The sequence below is a fragment of the Oncorhynchus keta genome, chromosome 14 (assembly GCF_023373465.1).
Source record: "Oncorhynchus keta strain PuntledgeMale-10-30-2019 chromosome 14, Oket_V2, whole genome shotgun sequence".
Lineage (NCBI taxonomy): Eukaryota > Metazoa > Chordata > Actinopteri > Salmoniformes > Salmonidae > Oncorhynchus > Oncorhynchus keta.
In genome coordinates this window covers 73291890-73318877 of record NC_068434.1, presented here as the reverse complement: position 1 = coordinate 73318877, position 26988 = coordinate 73291890, and the positions used below count along the sequence as shown (strand labels likewise).

At 42.2% G+C, this 26988-nt stretch overlaps 1 protein-coding gene and 2 long non-coding RNA genes across 14 annotated transcripts in view; 1 reads left to right on the top strand and 2 right to left on the bottom strand.

Annotated features, from left to right (window-relative positions):
* The window catches only part of LOC118360033 (mucin-5AC-like), a 37485-nt gene extending 14677 nt beyond the window's left edge, over positions 1-22808 (top strand). The window contains exons 31-52 of one of the 6 annotated variants that reach the window (XM_052462515.1): positions 789-1274; positions 12957-13754; positions 14238-14726; positions 16185-16592; positions 16732-16976; positions 17123-17294; positions 17547-17794; positions 17988-18171; positions 18259-18451; positions 18643-18821; positions 18915-18984; positions 19077-19207; positions 19564-19598; positions 19878-20046; positions 20195-20293; positions 20409-20449; positions 20720-20842; positions 21080-21178; positions 21421-21549; positions 21842-21881; positions 21995-22118; positions 22421-22808. In XM_052462515.1, the coding sequence (XP_052318475.1) occupies positions 789-1274; positions 12957-13754; positions 14238-14726; positions 16185-16592; positions 16732-16976; positions 17123-17294; positions 17547-17794; positions 17988-18171; positions 18259-18451; positions 18643-18821; positions 18915-18984; positions 19077-19207; positions 19564-19598; positions 19878-20046; positions 20195-20293; positions 20409-20449; positions 20720-20842; positions 21080-21178; positions 21421-21549; positions 21842-21881; positions 21995-22118; positions 22421-22628 (4670 nt within the window). In that variant the 3' untranslated portion in view covers positions 22629-22808. Of the gene's footprint in view, positions 1-788; positions 1275-12956; positions 13755-14237; positions 14727-14900; positions 16593-16731; positions 16977-17122; positions 17295-17546; positions 17795-17987; positions 18172-18258; positions 18452-18642; positions 18822-18914; positions 18985-19076; positions 19208-19563; positions 19599-19877; positions 20047-20194; positions 20294-20408; positions 20450-20719; positions 20843-21079; positions 21179-21420; positions 21550-21841; positions 21882-21994; positions 22119-22420 lie in introns of all 6 variants that reach the window. The other 5 variants (XM_052462517.1, XM_052462518.1, XM_052462520.1 and 2 more) reach the window with 5 other exon arrangements.
* LOC127907361 (uncharacterized) lies at positions 1551-15210 on the bottom strand. Of its 2 annotated transcripts, none has more exons than XR_008064241.1 (2): positions 15061-15210; positions 1551-1932 (listed from the first exon to the last, which is right to left on the bottom strand). It is a non-coding gene; the product is annotated as an uncharacterized LOC127907361 (long non-coding RNA). The 2 variants fall into 2 exon arrangements; XR_008064242.1 differs by lacking the exon at positions 1551-1932 and adding an exon at positions 2535-2916.
* Positions 4744-14770, bottom strand: LOC127907360 (uncharacterized). Of its 6 annotated transcripts, none has more exons than XR_008064239.1 (4): positions 14632-14770; positions 8311-8796; positions 6835-7338; positions 4744-4893 (listed from the first exon to the last, which is right to left on the bottom strand). It is a non-coding gene; the product is annotated as an uncharacterized LOC127907360 (long non-coding RNA). The 6 variants fall into 6 exon arrangements; XR_008064235.1 differs by lacking the exon at positions 14632-14770 and adding an exon at positions 14143-14292; XR_008064237.1 differs by lacking the exon at positions 14632-14770 and adding an exon at positions 12199-12348.
* Positions 22809-26988: the final 4180 nt, after the last annotated feature.

The following is a 26988-nucleotide window of genomic DNA, read 5'->3' as shown; positions in this document are numbered from 1 at the left end:
TACAACTCCAACCTCTACTCCTACATCAACCTCAACAGGAGCATCAACTACCCAGTGCAGTGGTGAAGAAAGTTGTGTGTGGTCAGACTGGATCAACCTTGGTCAGCCAACCTCTGGCTCTGAAGGTGGAGATAATGAATCCATTAAGAACATCATTGCTAGTGGTTATCACATTTGCTCAGCTCCAGAGGCAGTTGAATGTAGAGCAAAACAATACCCTGGACTTCAGATCTCTCAGCTTGGCCAAGACGTGACTTGCAATCCATCCGTTGGACTGATTTGTAAAAACAGTAAGCAAGGTCTTCAGCAAAAGTGCTTCGATTACGAGATACGAGTGAAATGTTGTCAATGTCCTCCCACAACACACATCCCGACAACAACAACAACAACAACAACAACAGTTCTGTCGACCACGACTCCTACACCCACTACTACAATCTTAACTTCGACAGCTCCATCTACTACAAAAACAACAACTCTGCCTTCTACTACAACTCCAACCTCTACTCCTACATCAACCTCAACAGGAGCATCAACTACCCAGTGCAGTGGTGAAGAAAGTTGTGTGTGGTCAGACTGGATCAACCTTGGTCAGCCAACCTCTGGCTCTGAAGGTGGAGATAATGAATCCATTAAGAACATCATTGCTAGTGGTTATCACATTTGCTCAGCTCCAGAGGCAGTTGAATGTAGAGCAAAACAATACCCTGGAATTCAGATCTCTCAGCTTGGCCAAGACGTGACTTGCAATCCATCCGTTGGACTGATTTGTAAAAACAGTAAGCAAGGTCTTCAGCAAAAGTGCTTCGATTACGAGATACGAGTGAAATGTTGTCAATGTCCTCCCACAACACACATCCCGACAACAACAACAACAACAACAACAGTTCTGTCGACCACGAGTCCTACACCCACTACTACAATCTTAACTTCGACAGCTCCATCTACCACAAAAACAACAACTCTGCCTTCTACTACAACTCCAACCTCTACTCCTACATCAACCTCAACAGGAGCATCAACTACCCAGTGCAGTGGTGAAGAAAGTTGTGTGTGGTCAGACTGGATCAACCTTGGTCAGCCAACCTCTGGCTCTGAAGGTGGAGATAATGAATCCATTAAGAACATCATTGCTAGTGGTTATCACATTTGCTCAGCTCCAGAGGCAGTTGAATGTAGAGCAAAACAATACCCTGGACTTCAGATCTCTCAGCTTGGCCAAGACGTGACTTGCAATCCATCCGTTGGACTGATTTGTAAAAACAGTAAGCAAGGTCTTCAGCAAAAGTGCTTCGATTACGAGATACGAGTGAAATGTTGTCAATGTCCTCCCACAACACACATCCCGACAACAACAACAACAACAACAACAACAACAACAACAGTTCTGTCGACCACGAGTCCTACACCCACTACTACAATCTTAACTTCGACAGCTCCATCTACCTCAAAAACAACAACTCTGCCTTCTACTACAACTCCAACCTCTACTCCTACATCAACCTCAACAGGAGCATCAACTACCCAGTGCAGTGGTGAAGAAAGTTGTGTGTGGTCAGACTGGATCAACCTTGGTCAGCCAACCTCTGGCTCTGAAGGTGGAGATAATGAATCCATTAAGAACATCATTGCTAGTGGTTATCACATTTGCTCAGCTCCAGAGGCAGTTGAATGTAGAGCAAAACAATACCCTGGACTTCAGATCTCTCAGCTTGGCCAAGACGTGACTTGCAATCCATCCGTTGGACTGATTTGTAAAAACAGTAAGCAAGGTCTTCAGCAAAAGTGCTTCGATTACGAGATACGAGTGAAATGTTGTCAATGTCCTCCCACAACACACATCCCGACAACAACAACAACAACAACAACAGTTCTGTCGACCACGAGTCCTACACCCACTACTACAATCTTAACTTCGACAGCTCCATCTACCTCAAAAACAACAACTCTGCCTTCTACTACAACTCCAACCTCTACTCCTACATCAACCTCAACAGGAGCATCAACTACCCAGTGCAGTGGTGAAGAAAGTTGTGTGTGGTCAGACTGGATCAACCTTGGTCAGCCAACCTCTGGCTCTGAAGGTGGAGATAATGAATCCATTAAGAACATCATTGCTAGTGGTTATCACATTTGCTCAGCTCCAGAGGCAGTTGAATGTAGAGCAAAACAATACCCTGGACTTCAGATCTCTCAGCTTGGCCAAGACGTGACTTGCAATCCATCCGTTGGACTGATTTGTAAAAACAGTAAGCAAGGTCTTCAGCAAAAGTGCTTCGATTACGAGATACGAGTGAAATGTTGTCAATGTCCTCCCACAACACACATCCCGACAACAACAACAACAACAACAACAACAACAACAACAGTTCTGTCGACCACGAGTCCTACACCCACTACTACAATCTTAACTTCGACAGCTCCATCTACCTCAAAAACAACAACTCTGCCTTCTACTACAACTCCAACCTCTACTCCTACATCAACCTCAACAGGAGCATCAACTACCCAGTGCAGTGGTGAAGAAAGTTGTGTGTGGTCAGACTGGATCAACCTTGGTCAGCCAACCTCTGGCTCTGAAGGTGGAGATAATGAATCCATTAAGAACATCATTGCTAGTGGTTATCACATTTGCTCAGCTCCAGAGGCAGTTGAATGTAGAGCAAAACAATACCCTGGACTTCAGATCTCTCAGCTTGGCCAAGACGTGACTTGCAATCCATCCGTTGGACTGATTTGTAAAAACAGTAAGCAAGGTCTTCAGCAAAAGTGCTTCGATTACGAGATACGAGTGAAATGTTGTCAATGTCCTCCCACAACACACATCCCGACAACAACAACAACAACAACAACAGTTCTGTCGACCACGAGTCCTACACCCACTACTACAATCTTAACTTCGACAGCTCCATCTACCTCAAAAACAACAACTCTGCCTTCTACTACAACTCCAACCTCTACTCCTACATCAACCTCAACAGGAGCATCAACTACCCAGTGCAGTGGTGAAGAAAGTTGTGTGTGGTCAGACTGGATCAACCTTGGTCAGCCAACCTCTGGCTCTGAAGGTGGAGATAATGAATCCATTAAGAACATCATTGCTAGTGGTTATCACATTTGCTCAGCTCCAGAGGCAGTTGAATGTAGAGCAAAACAATACCCTGGACTTCAGATCTCTCAGCTTGGCCAAGACGTGACTTGCAATCCATCCGTTGGACTGATTTGTAAAAACAGTAAGCAAGGTCTTCAGCAAAAGTGCTTCGATTACGAGATACGAGTGAAATGTTGTCAATGTCCTCCCACAACACACATCCCGACAACAACAACAACAACAACAACAGTTCTGTCGACCACGACTCCTACACCCACTACTACAATCTTAACTTCGACAGCTCCATCTACCACAAAAACAACAACTCTGCCTTCTACTACAACTCCAACCTCTACTCCTACATCAACCTCAACAGGAGCATCAACTACCCAGTGCAGTGGTGAAGAAAGTTGTGTGTGGTCAGACTGGATCAACCTTGGTCAGCCAACCTCTGGCTCTGAAGGTGGAGATAATGAATCCATTAAGAACATCATTGCTAGTGGTTATCACATTTGCTCAGCTCCAGAGGCAGTTGAATGTAGAGCAAAACAATACCCTGGACTTCAGATCTCTCAGCTTGGCCAAGACGTGACTTGCAATCCATCCGTTGGACTGATTTGTAAAAACAGTAAGCAAGGTCTTCAGCAAAAGTGCTTCGATTACGAGATACGAGTGAAATGTTGTCAATGTCCTCCCACAACACACATCCCGACAACAACAACAACAACAACAGTTCTGTCGACCAAGACTCCTACACCCACTACTACAATCTTAACTTCGACAGCTCCATCTACTACAAAAACAACAACTCTGCCTTCTACTACAACTCCAACCTCTACTCCTACATCAACCTCAACAGGAGCATCAACTACCCAGTGCAGTGGTGAAGAAAGTTGTGTGTGGTCAGACTGGATCAACCTTGGTCAGCCAACCTCTGGCTCTGAAGGTGGAGATAATGAATCCATTAAGAACATCATTGCTAGTGGTTATCACATTTGCTCAGCTCCAGAGGCAGTTGAATGTAGAGCAAAACAATACCCTGGAATTCAGATCTCTCAGCTTGGCCAAGACGTGACTTGCAATCCATCCGTTGGACTGATTTGTAAAAACAGTAAGCAAGGTCTTCAGCAAAAGTGCTTCGATTACGAGATACGAGTGAAATGTTGTCAATGTCCTCCCACAACACACATCCCGACAACAACAACAACAACAACAACAGTTCTTTCGACCACGACTCCTACACCCACTACTACAATCTTAACTTCGACAGCTCCATCTACCACAAAAACAACAACTCTGCCTTCTACTACAACTCCATCCTCGACTCCTACATCAACCTCAACAGGAGCATCAACTACCCAGTGCAGTGGTGAAGAAAGTTGTGTGTGGTCAGACTGGATCAACCTTGGTCAGCCAACCTCTGGCTCTGAAGGTGGAGATAATGAATCCATTAAGAACATCATTGCTAGTGGTTATCACATTTGCTCAGCTCCAGAGGCAGTTGAATGTAGAGCAAAACAATACCCTGGACTTCAGATCTCTCAGCTTGGCCAAGACGTGACTTGCAATCCATCCGTTGGACTGATTTGTAAAAACAGTAAGCAAGGTCTTCAGCAAAAGTGCTTCGATTACGAGATACGAGTGAAATGTTGTCAATGTCCTCCCACAACACACATCCCGACAACAACAACAACAACAACAGTTCTGTCGACCACGAGTCCTACACCCACTACTACAATCTTAACTTCGACAGCTCCATCTACCACAAAAACAACAACTCTGCCTTCTACTACAACTCCAACCTCGACTCCTACATCAACCTCAACAGGAGCATCAACTACCCAGTGCAATGGTGAAGAAAGTTGTGTGTGGTCAGACTGGATCAACCTTGGTCAGCCAACCTCTGGCTCTGAAGGTGGAGATAATGAATCCATTAAGAACATCATTGCTAGTGGTTATCACATTTGCTCAGCTCCAGAGGAAGTTGAATGTAGAGCAAAACAATACCCTGGACTTCAGATCTCTCAGCTTGGCCAAGACGTGACTTGCAATCCATCTGTTGGACTGATTTGTAAAAACAGTAAGCAAGGTCTTCAGCAAAAGTGCTTCGATTACGAGATACGAGTGAAATGTTGTCAATGTCCTCCCACAACACACATCCCGACAACAACAACAACAACAACAGTTCTGTCGACCACGAGTCCTACACCCACTACTACAATCTTAACTTCGACAGCTCCATCTACCACAAAAACAACAACTCTGCCTTCTACTACAACTCCAACCTCTACTCCTACATCAACCTCAACAGGAGCATCAACTACCCAGTGCAGTGGTGAAGAAAGTTGTGTGTGGTCAGACTGGATCAACCTTGGTCAGCCAACCTCTGGCTCTGAAGGTGGAGATAATGAATCCATTAAGAACATCATTGCTAGTGGTTATCACATTTGCTCAGCTCCAGAGGCAGTTGAATGTAGAGCAAAACAATACCCTGGACTTCAGATCTCTCAGCTTGGCCAAGACGTGACTTGCAATCCATCCGTTGGACTGATTTGTAAAAACAGTAAGCAAGGTCTTCAGCAAAAGTGCTTCGATTACGAGATACGAGTGAAATGTTGTCAATGTCCTCCCACAACACACATCCCGACAACAACAACAACAACAACAACAGTTCTGTCGACCACGAGTCCTACACCCACTACTACAATCTTAACTTCGACAGCTCCATCTACCACAAAAACAACAACTCTGCCTTCTACTACAACTCCAACCTCTACTCCTACATCAACCTCAACAGGAGCATCAACTACCCAGTGCAGTGGTGAAGAAAGTTGTGTGTGGTCAGACTGGATCAACCTTGGTCAGCCAACCTCTGGCTCTGAAGGTGGAGATAATGAATCCATTAAGAACATCATTGCTAGTGGTTATCACATTTGCTCAGCTCCAGAGGCAGTTGAATGTAGAGCAAAACAATACCCTGGACTTCAGATCTCTCAGCTTGGCCAAGACGTGACTTGCAATCCATCCGTTGGACTGATTTGTAAAAACAGTAAGCAAGGTCTTCAGCAAAAGTGCTTCGATTACGAGATACGAGTGAAATGTTGTCAATGTCCTCCCACAACACACATCCCGACAACAACAACAACAACAACAACAGTTCTGTCGACCACGAGTCCTACACCCACTACTACAATCTTAACTTCGACAGCTCCATCTACCACAAAAACAACAACTCTGCCTTCTACTACAACTCCAACCTCTACTCCTACATCAACCTCAACAGGAGCATCAACTACCCAGTGCAGTGGTGAAGAAAGTTGTGTGTGGTCAGACTGGATCAACCTTGGTCAGCCAACCTCTGGCTCTGAAGGTGGAGATAATGAATCCATTAAGAACATCATTGCTAGTGGTTATCACATTTGCTCAGCTCCAGAGGCAGTTGAATGTAGAGCAAAACAATACCCTGGACTTCAGATCTCTCAGCTTGGCCAAGACGTGACTTGCAATCCATCCGTTGGACTGATTTGTAAAAACAGTAAGCAAGGTCTTCAGCAAAAGTGCTTCGATTACGAGATACGAGTGAAATGTTGTCAATGTCCTCCCACAACACACATCCCGACAACAACAACAACAACAACAACAGTTCTGTCGACCACGACTCCTACACCCACTACTACAATCTTAACTTCGACAGCTCCATCTACCACAAAAACAACAACTCTGCCTTCTCCTACAACTCCAACCTCTACTCCTACATCAACCTCAACAGGAGCATCAACTACCCAGTGCAGTGGTGAAGAAAGTTGTGTGTGGTCAGACTGGATCAACCTTGGTCAGCCAACCTCTGGCTCTGAAGGTGGAGATAATGAATCCATTAAGAACATCATTGCTAGTGGTTATCACATTTGCTCAGCTCCAGAGGCAGTTGAATGTAGAGCAAAACAATACCCTGGACTTCAGATCTCTCAGCTTGGCCAAGACGTGACTTGCAATCCATCCGTTGGACTGATTTGTAAAAACAGTAAGCAAGGTCTTCAGCAAAAGTGCTTCGATTACGAGATACGAGTGAAATGTTGTCAATGTCCTCCCACAACACACATCCCGACAACAACAACAACAACAACAACAGTTCTGTCGACCACGAGTCCTACACCCACTACTACAATCTTAACTTCGACAGCTCCATCTACCACAAAAACAACAACTCTGCCTTCTACTACAACTCCAACCTCTACTCCTACATCAACCTCAACAGGAGCATCAACTACTCAGTGCAGTGGTGAAGAAAGTTGTGTGTGGTCAGACTGGATCAACCTTGGTCAGCCAACCTCTGGCTCTGAAGGTGGAGATAATGAATCCATTAAGAACATCATTGCTAGTGGTTATCACATTTGCTCAGCTCCAGAGGCAGTTGAATGTAGAGCAAAACAATACCCTGGACTTCAGATCTCTCAGCTTGGCCAAGACGTGACTTGCAATCCATCCGTTGGACTGATTTGTAAAAACAGTAAGCAAGGTCTTCAGCAAAAGTGCTTCGATTACGAGATACGAGTGAAATGTTGTCAATGTCCTCCCACAACACACATCCCGACAACAACAACAACAACAACAACAGTTCTGTCGACCACGAGTCCTACACCCACTACTACAATCTTAACTTCGACAGCTCCATCTACCACAAAAACAACAACTCTGCCTTCTACTACAACTCCAACCTCTACTCCTACATCAACCTCAACAGGAGCATCAACTACCCAGTGCAGTGGTGAAGAAAGTTGTGTGTGGTCAGACTGGATCAACCTTGGTCAGCCAACCTCTGGCTCTGAAGGTGGAGATAATGAATCCATTAAGAACATCATTGCTAGTGGTTATCACATTTGCTCAGCTCCAGAGGCAGTTGAATGTAGAGCAAAACAATACCCTGGACTTCAGATCTCTCAGCTTGGCCAAGACGTGACTTGCAATCCATCCGTTGGACTGATTTGTAAAAACAGTAAGCAAGGTCTTCAGCAAAAGTGCTTCGATTACGAGATACGAGTGAAATGTTGTCAATGTCCTCCCACAACACACATCCCGACAACAACAACAACAACAACAACAGTTCTGTCGACCACGACTCCTACACCCACTACTACAATCTTAACTTCGACAGCTCCATCTACCACAAAAACAACAACTCTGCCTTCTCCTACAACTCCAACCTCTACTCCTACATCAACCTCAACAGGAGCATCAACTACCCAGTGCAGTGGTGAAGAAAGTTGTGTGTGGTCAGACTGGATCAACCTTGGTCAGCCAACCTCTGGCTCTGAAGGTGGAGATAATGAATCCATTAAGAACATCATTGCTAGTGGTTATCACATTTGCTCAGCTCCAGAGGCAGTTGAATGTAGAGCAAAACAATACCCTGGACTTCAGATCTCTCAGCTTGGCCAAGACGTGACTTGCAATCCATCCGTTGGACTGATTTGTAAAAACAGTAAGCAAGGTCTTCAGCAAAAGTGCTTCGATTACGAGATACGAGTGAAATGTTGTCAATGTCCTCCCACAACACACATCCCGACAACAACAACAACAACAACAACAGTTCTGTCGACCACGAGTCCTACACCCACTACTACAATCTTAACTTCGACAGCTCCATCTACCACAAAAACAACAACTCTGCCTTCTACTACAACTCCAACCTCTACTCCTACATCAACCTCAACAGGAGCATCAACTACTCAGTGCAGTGGTGAAGAAAGTTGTGTGTGGTCAGACTGGATCAACCTTGGTCAGCCAACCTCTGGCTCTGAAGGTGGAGATAATGAATCCATTAAGAACATCATTGCTAGTGGTTATCACATTTGCTCAGCTCCAGAGGCAGTTGAATGTAGAGCAAAACAATACCCTGGACTTCAGATCTCTCAGCTTGGCCAAGACGTGACTTGCAATCCATCCGTTGGACTGATTTGTAAAAACAGTAAGCAAGGTCTTCAGCAAAAGTGCTTCGATTACGAGATACGAGTGAAATGTTGTCAATGTCCTCCCACAACACACATCCCGACAACAACAACAACAACAACAACAGTTCTGTCGACCACGACTCCTACACCCACTACTACAATCTTAACTTCGACAGCTCCATCTACCACAAAAACAACAACTCTGCCTTCTCCTACAACTCCAACCTCTACTCCTACATCAACCTCAACAGGAGCATCAACTACCCAGTGCAGTGGTGAAGAAAGTTGTGTGTGGTCAGACTGGATCAACCTTGGTCAGCCAACCTCTGGCTCTGAAGGTGGAGATAATGAATCCATTAAGAACATCATTGCTAGTGGTTATCACATTTGCTCAGCTCCAGAGGCAGTTGAATGTAGAGCAAAACAATACCCTGGACTTCAGATCTCTCAGCTTGGCCAAGACGTGACTTGCAATCCATCCGTTGGACTGATTTGTAAAAACAGTAAGCAAGGTCTTCAGCAAAAGTGCTTCGATTACGAGATACGAGTGAAATGTTGTCAATGTCCTCCCACAACACACATCCCGACAACAACAACAACAACAACAACAGTTCTGTCGACCACGAGTCCTACACCCACTACTACAATCTTAACTTCGACAGCTCCATCTACCACAAAAACAACAACTCTGCCTTCTACTACAACTCCAACCTCTACTCCTACATCAACCTCAACAGGAGCATCAACTACCCAGTGCAGTGGTGAAGAAAGTTGTGTGTGGTCAGACTGGATCAACCTTGGTCAGCCAACCTCTGGCTCTGAAGGTGGAGATAATGAATCCATTAAGACCATCATTGCTAGTGGTTATCACATTTGCTCAGCTCCAGAGGCAGTTGAATGTAGAGCAAAACAATACCCTGGACTTCAGATCTCTCAGCTTGGCCAAGACGTGACTTGCAATCCATCCGTTGGACTGATTTGTAAAAACAGTAAGCAAGGTCTTCAGCAAAAGTGCTTCGATTACGAGATACGAGTGAAATGTTGTCAATGTCCTCCCACAACACACATCCCGACAACAACAACAACAACAACAACAGTTCTGTCGACCACGAGTCCTACACCCACTACTACAATCTTAACTTCGACAGCTCCATCTACCACAAAAACAACAACTCTGCCTTCTACTACAACTCCAACCTCTACTCCTACATCAACCTCAACAGGAGCATCAACTACCCAGTGCAGTGGTGAAGAAAGTTGTGTGTGGTCAGACTGGATCAACCTTGGTCAGCCAACCTCTGGCTCTGAAGGTGGAGATAATGAATCCATTAAGAACATCATTGCTAGTGGTTATCACATTTGCTCAGCTCCAGAGGCAGTTGAATGTAGAGCAAAACAATACCCTGGACTTCAGATCTCTCAGCTTGGCCAAGACGTGACTTGCAATCCATCCGTTGGACTGATTTGTAAAAACAGTAAGCAAGGTCTTCAGCAAAAGTGCTTCGATTACGAGATACGAGTGAAATGTTGTCAATGTCCTCCCACAACACACATCCCGACAACAACAACAACAACAACAACAGTTCTGTCGACCACGACTCCTACACCCACTACTACAATCTTAACTTCGACAGCTCCATCTACCACAAAAACAACAACACTGCCTTCTACTACAACTCCAACCTCTACTCCTACATCAACCTCAACAGGAGCATCAACTACCCAGTGCAGTGGTGAAGAAAGTTGTGTGTGGTCAGACTGGATCAACCTTGGTCAGCCAACCTCTGGCTCTGAAGGTGGAGATAATGAATCCATTAAGAACATCATTGCTAGTGGTTATCACATTTGCTCAGCTCCAGAGGCAGTTGAATGTAGAGCAAAACAATACCCTGGACTTCAGATCTCTCAGCTTGGCCAAGACGTGACTTGCAATCCATCCGTTGGACTGATTTGTAAAAACAGTAAGCAAGGTCTTCAGCAAAAGTGCTTCGATTACGAGATACGAGTGAAATGTTGTCAATGTCCTCCCACAACACACATCCCGACAACAACAACAACAACAACAGTTCTGTCGACCACGAGTCCTACACCCACTACTACAATCTTAACTTCGACAGCTCCATCTACCACAAAAACAACAACTCTGCCTTCTACTACAACTCCAACCTCTACTCCTACATCAACCTCAACAGGAGCATCAACTACCCAGTGCAGTGGTGAAGAAAGTTGTGTGTGGTCAGACTGGATCAACCTTGGTCAGCCAACCTCTGGCTCTGAAGGTGGAGATAATGAATCCATTAAGACCATCATTGCTAGTGGTTATCACATTTGCTCAGCTCCAGAGGCAGTTGAATGTAGAGCAAAACAATACCCTGGACTTCAGATCTCTCAGCTTGGCCAAGACGTGACTTGCAATCCATCCGTTGGACTGATTTGTAAAAACAGTAAGCAAGGTCTTCAGCAAAAGTGCTTCGATTACGAGATACGAGTGAAATGTTGTCAATGTCCTCCTACAACACACATCCCGACAACAACAACAACAACAACAACAACAGTTCTGTCGACCACGAGTCCTACACCCACTACTACAATCTTAACTTCGACAGCTCCATCTACCACAAAAACAACAACTCTGCCTTCTACTACAACTCCAACCTCTACTCCTACATCAACCTCAACAGGAGCATCAACTACCCAGTGCAGTGGTGAAGAAAGTTGTGTGTGGTCAGACTGGATCAACCTTGGTCAGCCAACCTCTGGCTCTGAAGGTGGAGATAATGAATCCATTAAGAACATCATTGCTAGTGGTTATCACATTTGCTCAGCTCCAGAGGCAGTTGAATGTAGAGCAAAACAATACCCTGGACTTCAGATCTCTCAGCTTGGCCAAGACGTGACTTGCAATCCATCCGTTGGACTGATTTGTAAAAACAGTAAGCAAGGTCTTCAGCAAAAGTGCTTCGATTACGAGATACGAGTGAAATGTTGTCAATGTCCTCCCACAACACACATCCCGACAACAACAACAACAACAACAACAGTTCTGTCGACCACGACTCCTACACCCACTACTACAATCTTAACTTCGACAGCTCCATCTACCACAAAAACAACAACACTGCCTTCTACTACAACTCCAACCTCTACTCCTACATCAACCTCAACAGGAGCATCAACTACCCAGTGCAGTGGTGAAGAAAGTTGTGTGTGGTCAGACTGGATCAACCTTGGTCAGCCAACCTCTGGCTCTGAAGGTGGAGATAATGAATCCATTAAGAACATCATTGCTAGTGGTTATCACATTTGCTCAGCTCCAGAGGCAGTTGAATGTAGAGCAAAACAATACCCTGGACTTCAGATCTCTCAGCTTGGCCAAGACGTGACTTGCAATCCATCCGTTGGACTGATTTGTAAAAACAGTAAGCAAGGTCTTCAGCAAAAGTGCTTCGATTACGAGATACGAGTGAAATGTTGTCAATGTCCTCCCACAACACACATCCCGACAACAACAACAACAACAACAACAACAGTTCTGTCGACCACGAGTCCTACACCCACTACTACAATCTTAACTTCGACAGCTCCATCTACCACAAAAACAACAACTCTGCCTTCTACTACAACTCCAACCTCTACTCCTACATCAACCTCAACAGGAGCATCAACTACCCAGTGCAGTGGTGAAGAAAGTTGTGTGTGGTCAGACTGGATCAACCTTGGTCAGCCAACCTCTGGCTCTGAAGGTGGAGATAATGAATCCATTAAGACCATCATTGCTAGTGGTTATCACATTTGCTCAGCTCCAGAGGCAGTTGAATGTAGAGCAAAACAATACCCTGGACTTCAGATCTCTCAGCTTGGCCAAGACGTGACTTGCAATCCATCCGTTGGACTGATTTGTAAAAACAGTAAGCAAGGTCTTCAGCAAAAGTGCTTCGATTACGAGATACGAGTGAAATGTTGTCAATGTCCTCCCACAACACACATCCCGACAACAACAACAACAACAACAACAGTTCTGTCGACCACGAGTCCTACACCCACTACTACAATCTTAACTTCGACAGCTCCATCTACCACAAAAACAACAACTCTGCCTTCTACTACAACTCCAACCTCTACTCCTACATCAACCTCAACAGGAGCATCAACTACCCAGTGCAGTGGTGAAGAAAGTTGTGTGTGGTCAGACTGGATCAACCTTGGTCAGCCAACCTCTGGCTCTGAAGGTGGAGATAATGAATCCATTAAGAACATCATTGCTAGTGGTTATCACATTTGCTCAGCTCCAGAGGCAGTTGAATGTAGAGCAAAACAATACCCTGGACTTCAGATCTCTCAGCTTGGCCAAGACGTGACTTGCAATCCATCCGTTGGACTGATTTGTAAAAACAGTAAGCAAGGTCTTCAGCAAAAGTGCTTCGATTACGAGATACGAGTGAAATGTTGTCAATGTCCTCCCACAACACACATCCCGACAACAACAACAACAACAACAACAGTTCTGTCGACCACGACTCCTACACCCACTACTACAATCTTAACTTCGACAGCTCCATCTACCACAAAAACAACAACTCTGCCTTCTACTACAACTCCAACCTCTACTCCTACATCAACCTCAACAGGAGCATCAACTACCCAGTGCAGTGGTGAAGAAAGTTGTGTGTGGTCAGACTGGATCAACCTTGGTCAGCCAACCTCTGGCTCTGAAGGTGGAGATAATGAATCCATTAAGAACATCATTGCTAGTGGTTATCACATTTGCTCAGCTCCAGAGGCAGTTGAATGTAGAGCAAAACAATACCCTGGAATTCAGATCTCTCAGCTTGGCCAAGACGTGACTTGCAATCCATCCGTTGGACTGATTTGTAAAAACAGTAAGCAAGGTCTTCAGCAAAAGTGCTTCGATTACGAGATACGAGTGAAATGTTGTCAATGTCCTCCCACAACACACATCCCGACAACAACAACAACAACAACAGTTCTGTCGACCACGAGTCCTACACCCACTACTACAATCTTAACTTCGACAGCTCCATCTACCACAAAAACAACAACTCTGCCTTCTACTACAACTCCATCCTCGACTCCTACATCAACCTCAACAGGAGCATCAACTACCCAGTGCAGTGGTGAAGAAAGTTGTGTGTGGTCAGACTGGATCAACCTTGGTCAGCCAACCTCTGGCTCTGAAGGTGGAGATAATGAATCCATTAAGAACATCATTGCTAGTGGTTATCACATTTGCTCAGCTCCAGAGGCAGTTGAATGTAGAGCAAAACAATACCCTGGACTTCAGATCTCTCAGCTTGGCCAAGACGTGACTTGCAATCCATCCGTTGGACTGATTTGTAAAAACAGTAAGCAAGGTCTTCAGCAAAAGTGCTTCGATTACGAGATACGAGTGAAATGTTGTCAATGTCCTCCCACAACACACATCCCGACAACAACAACAACAACAACAACAACAGTTCTGTCGACCACGACTCCTACACCCACTACTACAATCTTAACTTCGACAGCTCCATCTACCACAAAAACAACAACTCTGGCTTCTACTACAACTCCAACCTCTACTCCTACATCAACCTCAACAGGAGCATCAACTACCCAGTGCAGTGGTGAAGAAAGTTGTGTGTGGTCAGACTGGATCAACCTTGGTCAGCCAACCTCTGGCTCTGAAGGTGGAGATAATGAATCCATTAAGAACATCATTGCTAGTGGTTATTACATTTGCTCAGCTCCAGAGGCAGTTGAATGTAGAGCAAAACAATACCCTGGACTTCAGATCTCTCAGCTTGGCCAAGACGTGACTTGCAATCCATCCGTTGGACTGATTTGTAAAAACAGTAAGCAAGGTCTTCAGCAAAAGTGCTTCGATTACGAGATACGAGTGAAATGTTGTCAATGTCCTCCCACAACACACATCCCGACAACAACAACAACAACAACAACAGTTCTGTCGACCACGACTCCTACACCCACTACTACAATCTTAACTTCGACAGCTCCATCTACCACAAAAACAACAACTCTGCCTTCTACTACAACTCCAACCTCTACTCCTACATCAACCTCAACAGGAGCATCAACTACCCAGTGCAGTGGTGAAGAAAGTTGTGTGTGGTCAGACTGGATCAACCTTGGTCAGCCAACCTCTGGCTCTGAAGGTGGAGATAATGAATCCATTAAGAACATCATTGCTAGTGGTTATCACATTTGCTCAGCTCCAGAGGCAGTTGAATGTAGAGCAAAACAATACCCTGGACTTCAGATCTCTCAGCTTGGCCAAGACGTGACTTGCAATCCATCCGTTGGACTGATTTGTAAAAACAGTAAGCAAGGTCTTCAGCAAAAGTGCTTCGATTACGAGATACGAGTGAAATGTTGTCAATGTCCTCCCACAACACACATCCCGACAACAACAACAACAACAACAACAGTTCTGTCGACCACGAGTCCTACACCCACTACTACAATCTTAACTTCGACAGCTCCATCTACCACAAAAACAACAACTCTGCCTTCTACTACAACTCCAACCTCTACTCCTACATCAACCTCAACAGGAGCATCAACTACCCAGTGCAGTGGTGAAGAAAGTTGTGTGTGGTCAGACTGGATCAACCTTGGTCAGCCAACCTCTGGCTCTGAAGGTGGAGATAATGAATCCATTAAGAACATCATTGCTAGTGGTTATCACATTTGCTCAGCTCCAGAGGCAGTTGAATGTAGAGCAAAACAATACCCTGGACTTCAGATCTCTCAGCTTGGCCAAGACGTGACTTGCAATCCATCCGTTGGACTGATTTGTAAAAACAGTAAGCAAGGTCTTCAGCAAAAGTGTTTCGATTACGAGATACGAGTGAAATGTTGTCAATGTCCTCCCACAACACACATCCCGACAACAACAACAACAACAACAACAGTTCTGTCGACCACGACTCCTACACCCACTACTACAATCTTAACTTCGACAGCTCCATCTACCACAAAAACAACAACTCTGCCTTCTACTACAACTCCAACCTCGACTCCTACATCAACCTCAACAGGAGCATCAACTACCCAGTGCAATGGTGAAGAAATTTGTGTGTGGTCAGACTGGATCAACCTTGGTCAGCCAACCTCTGGCTCTGAAGGTGGAGATAATGAATCCATTAAGAACATCATTGCTAGTGGTTATCACATTTGCTCAGCTCCAGAGGCAGTTGAATGTAGAGCAAAACAATACCCTGGACTTCAGATCTCTCAGCTTGGCCAAGACGTGACTTGCAATCCATCTGTTGGACTGATTTGTAAAAACAGTAAGCAAGGTCTTCAGCAAAAGTGCTTCGATTACGAGATACGAGTGAAATGTTGTCAATGTCCTCCCACAACACACATCCCGACAACAACAACAACAACAACAACAACAACTCAGCCACCCATAACTAGTACTTTCCCTACAACCTCATATCCTGTAACATCTGGTGGAACAACATCACCAACAATTACATCCACTGAACCCGTTTGTTTTTGCCATTTCAATCATCGTGATTTCTCCGTTGGTAAGTTTTTATTTTCCACCTTTTCACATTCGAAACCTTTTGTATTTCACCATTAGTTCAGTCATTCATAATATTCAGTTTATATTGAATTATACATGTTCAATTGTACAAAATGTAATACTCTTCAAAATACTTTCAGGCTCAATTGTTTACAATGTCTCTGACCATGATGGATGGTGCTACATTGGTCTCTGCAACAAGACATGCAAAGTAGAAACCCGTTCCTTCAGATGTGATGTAACAACTACCCCAGTTACCACTACTTCACCCACCACTACACTGCTCCCAACAACAACAACAATACCACATACAACAGAAAGACCAACCACCACCCAAAAATATCCAATTGAGATAAACTGTCACCATGAACATCCTCCAAGACAGGTATTTGCTCTTCTATAGATAATAACGTTTGTGGAAACATTCCATAGGAATTATTAATTACAAAAGGCTGATTAATAAAAACACATAATGAATGGTATGATTTTATAGACATTTCCTGCAAGCCTAATATTTGTCTGTGTTTGTAGAACGGTGAAAGCTGGAAACATAACCAGTGCACCAACGGAACATGCGCCAACGGGAAAGTTATTTATGAGCATGTACATTGTGAGACTCCGAAGCCAATAGCATGTGAAAATAACTATCCTCCGATCAAAGTGTATGACGAATCTGGATGCTGTTTCCACTATGAGTGTCAATGTAAGTCCACAACAAATTAAAAAAAAAAGTTTAGTCTTTGTGTTACAAATTGTACTTTAGCGATTGGATTTTAGTTCAAAATCTGAAAAATAATCCTTACTCTTGACTGGTTCAGAGTTATCTTATAGTTAATAGCAGTACATGCACATGAATGTCTCACCTTGGAAACATTTCAGCACCACACCATTCATTTAGCATAAAACATTCCATATCCGTGTCCATCTAAATGCTAATTGTTCTCTTCTTACTAAGGTATCTGCTATGGTTGGGGAGACCCTCACTATGTCACCTTTGATGGAACATACTATGGCTTCCAAGGAAATTGTTCTTACGTCTTGGTCAAAGAAATCCTGCCAAAGTACAACTTCAGTGTTGTAATCGACAATTACTATTGTGATGCCCCAGATGGACTTTCCTGCCCTCAGTCTCTGACAATTTATTATCAATCTTACAAGATATTCATGACCAAGAAGGACGTTGATGGAGTTTTCACAAGTCTGGTAATTAAAATATCTCAAATACTGTATGTTCAAGACATTTTTCCTAGAATAGAGATTAGATTTTCGATTAGCTTAAATATTGATTAGCTTTCATTTAAGATGGATATACTTCCTCTATGTATTAGATATAGGAGACATTGGGTATAGAAATTATTGTAACCATTTTGTCGATCTCTTAATATTTTTGTCCTAGATTTATGTAAACCAGAAACGCATCATCCCAGCATATGAGACCAAGGACTTCCGCATCACAGACAACGGGATTGAGACCCTTTTAGTCATACCAGCAATTAATGCCAAGGTGTCTTTCACTGGTCTTATGTTTAGCATATACCTGCCCTGGGACAAGTTCAGTGGCAACACTGAGGGCCAGTGTGGTGAGTACAGGTGTTTTATGGTCACTCTGTTGCCATGATTACCCCACGATGTCTCATTGTCTAACGATGGTTTTCAATCTTATTCAGGTACATGTGACAACAACCGGACAGATGACTGCCGCTTGCCAAATGGAACTATCGATTCATCTTGTCCAGACATGGCACACCAATGGCATGTTGCTGACCACAATAACAGTCAGTGCACTCCACCATCACCAGAACCGACACCAACACCACTACCAGGCTGCGATCCACCCATTTGTCATCTCATTCAAAGCAAGTAAGTAGCAATTAGTGTTCACAATACATCTCCTCTGTAGTATCGATAACCTCTCAATCAGAATAATCTCAGTGCGAACAATAACTTGACATACTAAAACACGGCAATCATTTGACAAAGCCTGATGACAAAACAAAGTGAATTATCATATTTAAATATCTACTTTAACTGAAGCATGACATCTTTTCAAGGGTCTTTGAGAGTTGCCATAAGATAATCCCCTACGAGCCATTCCTTGTGGCATGTATCTTTGATGTGTGCCATATGGATGATGTTACTATTGGCTGCACCAGCTTGCAGACCTATGCTGATGCATGTGCACAAGCAGGAGTCTGTATTGAGTGGAGAAATTATACAAATGGACAATGTGGTAAGTAGGTCACTCCTCAAGACCATAAAGCTCAGACAACCTCTCCATGATGTAGCTTATTGGTAATTAATCTTTTTATCTCACCTGCTACAGACTTCACATGCGAGAAACCCAAGGTGTATAATGCCTGCGGTCCACAAGTTGAACCAACCTGTAATGCCTGGTATGTATAATACTGTTGTTGTTCAGTGGATGGGTATAAACGACTAGGAAAAGTCTCTCAGCTATTGAAACTTTTTTTGAATATCTCTGCAGGTACAATTTCAAATTCATCCAGACTCAAAATGAGTTCAGCGTCATGGGAGATATACAATTGGAGGGATGCTATTGCCCTCCTGGTACCACTTTGATGAGTTCCAGCTCAAACTACTGTATCCCCAGCTGTGGTAAGAATGGTCAAATAACAGCATTGCATATTGAGGGTGTGGGGACTTACAGTATTGTGCTGTGATAGTAGCTACATCCTGCTGGCCTTCACTTTGGGAAGCACAAAGTGTTAATTGTTCGTTGCTACTGTAGTTGTCTTTTGAAGGCTGGTTTAGCTTTTTGTAAAAAAAAAATAAAAAATAAAATGTCCACAACATTTTTCAGATACTTCAATGGTGTGGGTTTTGGTTTATTTAGATTGATATAGATTTTATCAAGTGATTCCGGTACATACAGTACATTATCAAAACTAAGTAGTGGAATGGACTTCAATGACTTAATTTTTTAATGTATTTTTTTCTCTTTGGTTCATCAGATATTTGTCCGTTGCCAAATGGAGAATGGAAAGAGGTAAAATTGTGTTTGAATTTCACTCTCAGGTTTTAGAACAACTATTCATTTCTGATATACACATTAACATCATCTGGGTAGTTCACTTTTGACAATCATGTATAATAATGTATGCAATAATATTAACTATAATAATAATAATAATGTATTACATTTCTATAGTGCTTTTCATAGAACAAAGCGCTTCAGTAATTTATGATTCCACACACTGAATGATTGAACTTTGTACTGGTAGTGTCCATACAAACCTTGATGTGCTTAAAATATTCCTCATTGCAGGCTAATGAGACCTGGGTGAGCAACTGCCAGGATTGTGTATGTGACCCATACAGTCTGGAAATCCAGTGCCAGCCGGTGGCATGCCAACATCAACCTCCTCTCACCTGTGATCAGGAGGGCCAAGTTAAGGTCGTAGAAACCGTTGACTGTTGTCAAAAGGACAAATGCGGTGAGTGACTTCTTTGGATAATATGCTCTTTATGGGGGCTTTGGAACAACTCTGTAAAAACATTTATATTTTTGGTGACTACCTAACATATCCAACCAATGTGGCCACTTGCATATTTTTTTAACAATAGTTGTTTCTTTCCAAACAGAGTGTGATGTCACACGATGCTCTACTTCCAAGATAACTTGTCCAGTCGGATTTGAGACAGAGGCAACTATGGGAGTCTGCTGCCCAACGTATCAATGCAGTGAGTATGAGTTTGCATGTGCTTGAGTGTATGTGTACAGTATTTGTGCATATCCTAGAAATCCCAACATGTTAGTTGCAGTATTGAGTGATTATCCATGTTCTTTGCCCCACAGTGCCAAAGGATGTCTGTGTGTTTAACAACACTGAATATCAGGTGCGGATGCGTTCTATGCAATGTTATTTGGCCAGTCCCACCACTTATAAATTATCAACACTTTTGAATGTAACTTATTAAAAGAGGACAATGTTATTTTACTTGCATACGTTAAAAAAAGAAAAGTTAAACTAAACAAATACCTTCATTAAGCTATCAGGGTGCCATCAAAATGTTATGGTCAATCCATGTATGAGATTCGATAGGACAAAAAAAAAAACATCTCAATTCATAGATTTTCCATTGAAATATTCTATTTTCTCATTCCAGCCAGGTGCCAATGTTCCTGGGGACAAGTGTAAGAATTGTGTGTGTGGTGACAGGGTGGATGCCCAATCCCATCTACATATCATTGAGTGTCAACCTACTGAATGTGACACTCACTGCCAGCAGGTAAGTGATCTCCATTGACACATCTACACACTTTAGCCTCATTATGTAATTCAACATACTTAGTGTAATGTGAGTCCTTATCCATGTAAAAATATTATAATAACACTGATTCCTCTGCGTCCACTATTGGACTACTACTGGATAAGTGTAATTTACTAGTGAGTTACCAGGATCACAAATTGGTATAACAGAGATCATAAAGGTTTTCTCCTCTCTGGTCTGTCTTCTTCCTTTCAGGGCTTTGATCATCAAGCCGTTCCTGGGCAGTGTTGTGGGAAGTGTGTACAGACAAGCTGTGTGGTTATGCTGCCAGATAATACCACACACACTATTCAGGTAAAATAGCATCAGGCAGCATTATTTATCTCTCACACAGATTCGCAATTGTTTGTTACTTTTTACAATTCATAAAACATACAGTCCTATTTCCCTTGATTATTTAAAAAGAGCAACATGTAATTTTAATCTAGCACTCAAGTGTTACACAAAATAACTATCTTAGTGATGATATAGTATATCTTATCTTTTATCATTTGAAGAATCTCCTGTTAATATATTTCACATTCTCAACTCTACAGCCTGGTTCCATCTGGATACCATCTGGAGAGAAGTGTCTCAAGTTTGAGTGCGTAAAGATTATGGACCAATTCATCCCAATTGAGGCTAAGACTGTGTGCCCTGACTTCCACCCAGAAGATTGCCTACCCGTGAGTTACAATAACTATCTGCTAAATTATCTGGGTCTGGGAAATTGGCCCATTTAAAAACTGGACAATGTGCAAATTCATACTTGTGAAATACTGTTTAAATATGCCCAGTCGCTCAGACCAATGCCTGTTGCGTACCTACTGTGTATTTATGTGAGGTTATTTACACCTGTTGCGTAAAGTGAACAATGCAAGAACACTGCACTGAAAAACATGTGGAGTGAGTTTGGTAAACGCTACGTCAGTGACGTAAAAATGTTTTTGTTTTTTCTTCCATTTTCTTGTTTTTAAGGGAACTGAAGTCATTGCTCCAGATGGTTGCTGCCATGTCTGTGAGTGTCTTTTTAACACTATCCTTTTTGATATACATTTGTAAACCATTCTTGCCCTTTATCCGGCATTGAAAAAGGTATTTTAGCTTTGAAAATGTCACTTTTGTGTGCAGGTGTTCCAAAACATAAGCCATGCAACGTGACAAAGGGAAAAGTGTACCTGGACAGCAATGGGTGCAAGTCTGCAAACGAGGTGGAAGTGACAACATGCGGAGGATCCTGTGGCACCTACGCCATGTGAGTATTTTGATCATTCCTGAAATATTTCAGGAACACTAACACATTAATCCTCCCAATTAAATAGAATTGGGCTGCCTGTCTAAATGCAAACTACAAATTATATTTTCACTAATATGTTATGTTACAATGGCTGTGTTTACAAAGGCAGCCCTATGCTGATATTCTGCCCAATTATTGTCAAAAGAGCTCATCTGATTGGTCATAACATCAGAATTCGGCTGCCTGCCAATGTTATATAATTACAACTGCTACCATCACTACATCCACATAATAACATCGCCTCTCCTTTCTGTTTTCAGGTATTCTCTTGAGGCCAACATGATGGAGCGCTCTTGTACCTGTTGTCGGGAAGTATCCACCACCAAGAAGGAAGTGGAGATGATCTGCCCAGATGGTTCAAAGTTCAACCACTCCTACATCCACATCAATAAATGTGGCTGCCAGAGGACAGAGTGCGTGACCCCGGAGGAAACCCAGGTCACAAGGTCACGACGCAGGAGAAGATGAATGACTCTCCACTACCATCCCTTTACTGCTTAGATTAGTTCTCTATTTATGCTCAACTTGTTCACTTTCCTGCAAAGTAATCTCCTAGATGGCGAAAAAGTTTCAGCTTTTTTGTCAAATTTAGTTTTGTTTTAGCCATTCAAAACACATAAATAAAGTTGGCAATAGGCTATGCATATATACCACGTTCTTGTTTTCATTCCTTTTGAAATTAAGTTGGGAAATATTTGATTGCAGACACCCAGTTCAACAATGGCTTATCCTATTCCAGACAAACAACCACAATTCAAAGTGTTAATCACTTATTTCAATTTGAGATGGTGTTAGTTCAGAAAAACGGATCAGTAATCTAAAGGTTGCTGGTTTCAGATCCCTGGCGCCACTTCCTACTGTTGTCCTTGAGCAACGCACTTAGCTAACCTCTAGATATATCCAGGGACAGCACTGTGGCTGACCCTGTGCTCCTCTCTATACAGTACTAAAGACACATTTTCATATTTGATATATGGACTAATAAAGTAATAAAGTATTATGCACTTAGACAATTTATTTCAAATGTTTTTGATAGTGTTTGTCAAACTGCGTGAATAGAAATGAGAAGGTTCCCACCTTAGTTGGAGGGAATTAAATAACTATTTTGCTATTATAACCAGTCCTCTGTTACAGATGACTTACCTGACCAATGATATAACCTCACAACAATCAGACAAAATGTGAAATAGACTTGATTCAAATCAAAACTAATATTGCAGAAAAGAGCACTCTGCCTGCTTTATAACATGATCATGTTGTACTGACTTGTCTACAACTAGCACAACAAGTGTTGGTGTCCAAAAGGACATTTTGCTGACATCTTTTAGTTAGTTGAGGCTGTTTAAAAGGAAAAACACTTTCTACAGTTTTTTTGAAGCCCCTAACATGAAAGATAATGATTTTCAAAAACATACAATTTATTTAAATACAAGTCTGTGTGGTGCTATGGGCAGGGTAGACAGATTTTTAGAAGATTATGCCTTGAGGTGGAGTGGATTAGATACACATTTCAATGCTAATTGTATTGACGCTGAATCAACATTGAAAGTCCCACCTAAGAAGGTAAACAACATTCCTGTTAGATTAAAAGTAAGCAGTAGAACAGGTAGGGTCACCTTAATAGGGACCCCATTGCCCAAAGGCCGTAATACTAGGACTGTTTATTAGTTTTACCCAGCTCCAGGCACTGTAGACTTGCTGCCAAGTCATCAAAAAGGAACTCTGAGCTCACAGAAAGTGGGTCATATGTTTGACATAATTAGACCAGGGACAGTAAAATACCTATTAATATAATAAATAAATTAGTCAAATAATTAAGCAAATGTATTTTTTTTATGTAAACATTTCTCAAACATGGTGTTGTTAGGGAACCTCTCTTTACTAGCCTATATAGCCAATAAACAGTAAACATATGTTGCTTAACTGTGTGCTCCACCCTGGATAGTTAATCCTGAGTCATTTCTCCCACTTTATTCAACATGTTTTAATATTACACTTACTTTTACATAAAGGTTCCTGTATCAACCTACCTCAATCTAACCTTTAGTTACACTTAACATTAAGCTGTCACCCATAAATCATCACAGTTTGTTTGAGTTATTCAAAGTGCTCATCAACTTGCGCTGTTTAATATTACTTCTGTACGCTGAATTGAGTTTACACTCAACCTCAATCTATTTACCCAGAGCTTGTGTAATAATGGTTCTATACATAAACCAAGTATAGCTATGACGATAGAGCAGTCAAATACGCAACCCAGAGCTGCTAAAATCATCAAACATTGTTGAAGCCTTTGGGTAAGGTGGAGCCGCACACAGCCTCTGGCAAGACCAAGGTGGGGATGGGTGGGGAAGGATGGATAGGCTATTCAGTCAGCAAAGTCTTTGTTAGGAAAGAAACCACCTGGGGTGTACACACAAGGGCATATGATATAGCCTAGGCGGTGTGAAAGACATTTAAAGGCTGTTCCAATTATCAGTCATAAATCAGTCAATAGCATTTTGGTAGAGCGCCCTAGGTACAGTAGTGAGCTCTGTATGAATTGACCACTATGAATATTCCATTGTCCAATGTAAAGATGGGTCAGATACAAAAAGTACTAACCTACAAACCTGCAACAGATTCTTCCCTATAGCAGATGAATGTAGACATGATCATATACAGATATGATCATTTCACACATAGGTCGGCTCTGTCGGCTCTGGTCGGCTCTGTCGGCTCTGGTCGGCCCTGGTCGGCTCTGGTTGGCTCTGTCGGCTCTGGTCGGCCCTGGTCGGCTCTGGTCGGCTCTGTCAGCAATGGATGATAAAAAAAAGTTAGATGATTGACCTCATAGAAAAAGGCAATTCTTCCACAAATGTTGATCAACTGACGGTACAATATTTAATGTTATGTGTTACATTCATGGCAGGAAAACCACTAAAACCAATCAGGATTTGGCTTGACAGAACTGCCAAAATGAAGGAAACACCAACATAAAGTGTATTAATTGTGCGTAAGAACATAAAAACTTCAATGCGCCTCAGCATAAATTCTACAGGTGTCTGGAACTCTATAGGAGGGACGCAACACCATTCTTCCATGACAAATTCCATAATTTGTTGTTTTGTTGATGGCGGTGGAAAACACTGTCTCAGGCTCCGCTCCAGAATATCCCATAGGTGTTCAGTTGGGTTGAGATCTGGTGACTGAAACACACACACACACACACACACACACACACACACACACACACACACACACACACACACACACACACACACACACACACACACACACACACACACACACACACACACACACACACACACACACACACACACACACACACACACACACACGACCATGTTGATTGCTTAATTAACTCAGGAACCCCATCTGTGTGGAAGCACCTGCTTTTCAATTTGTATCCCTCATTTACTCAAGTGATTCCTTTATTTTGGCAGTTACATGTACATCTGTGGTAAAATAAGTTAGTATCAATGTAAAATGAAATATAGAAAGCCATGCAGGTATAGCAAACTTGTTTAATGGGTTTTAAGTCAAATGTGTACTTTCTGGTCATTTAGTTATTAAAAAAATGGCACATATTTATGTTGAGACATGTAACATATTGACTTTTTAAAAAGGTATGCTTAAAGTGAGGGTTTGAAGGTATGTTGAATGAATCTTAACAATAACCATAAGCCTTAAAATAACAACTATCAATTGAACAGGGAATGTTTGACAAAAAAGTTTTAAAAAGTAACATTTTCAAACATGAATTTGGAAAAAATAGATATGCTATGAAACATAATAAATGCTAATGTGTTACTAAAGCTCAGTTAATTTTGCAACAGCCTGTGCTGTATGTGCTATATACAAACTAGTTATTCCTGTTGAGTTTAAAAACACCCCAAAAATAATAGGTTGATACTGTTGATAGACTTAGTGGCCATATGAGAAAGCTGAAGTGATTATTAACGTTCTAATAGTTGTGAAATAATACTTAGAATAGTTGTGCAAAAATGCACATTAGTGTATTCAAATTATTTTTTCATTATTTTCAATTTAATATATATATATTTTTAATCAGGATGCAGTTCCTGGATAAACTCGGTGAGTCACACTAGTCCATGAATACTGCTATGAATACAATTAGCCCGATCGCTCCTTTGAGCAACAGCAGCGAGACAAATGTTTGCATTTGGACAATGTGTGCTCAAGATACTGAGCCAATAGAGTGGATGAATGTATTTTTAATCCGCAATACATTGGCTGACTTTTTGATGGCTGTGGAGATAAACCGTTTTGTTCTATTAAACCTCACTACTTATTTATTATGAATGTATCTGTAATTATACATTAAAATTTACATTACATAAAGAAAATAACATGTATTGTGTTGTGGACACCAGGAGTAGTATCTGCTGCATTTGGGATAATGGGGATCCTAATACAATACCAAATACCAATAGCTCAAACCACTGGAGTGGAGATGCTGCCTGAGGTGAATAGATACTGAATGAGGAAGGAAGACACCTCTCCTTGTAAAAAAGGAATCACATAAGACTATTAAGTAACTTCTCTTGTGCAATATAGATGTGTAGGTTTATAATAAAGGACATTATGAACCCCCTGAGTTTATAATAACAATATGGGTACACAACTAATCCCAATAATAGAATTCTTAATGAAAATATCTAAATGTATATATAAATGTTCATGCTTAATATACTGTTAATGTTCTGAAAAACCTCATAGACAGAACATTGAAGTCTTAAAGTCGTCATTGAGTCATGTTTAACCTTTGGCCCCACCTTTGTGTTAACCTTTAAGGTCCCTCCTC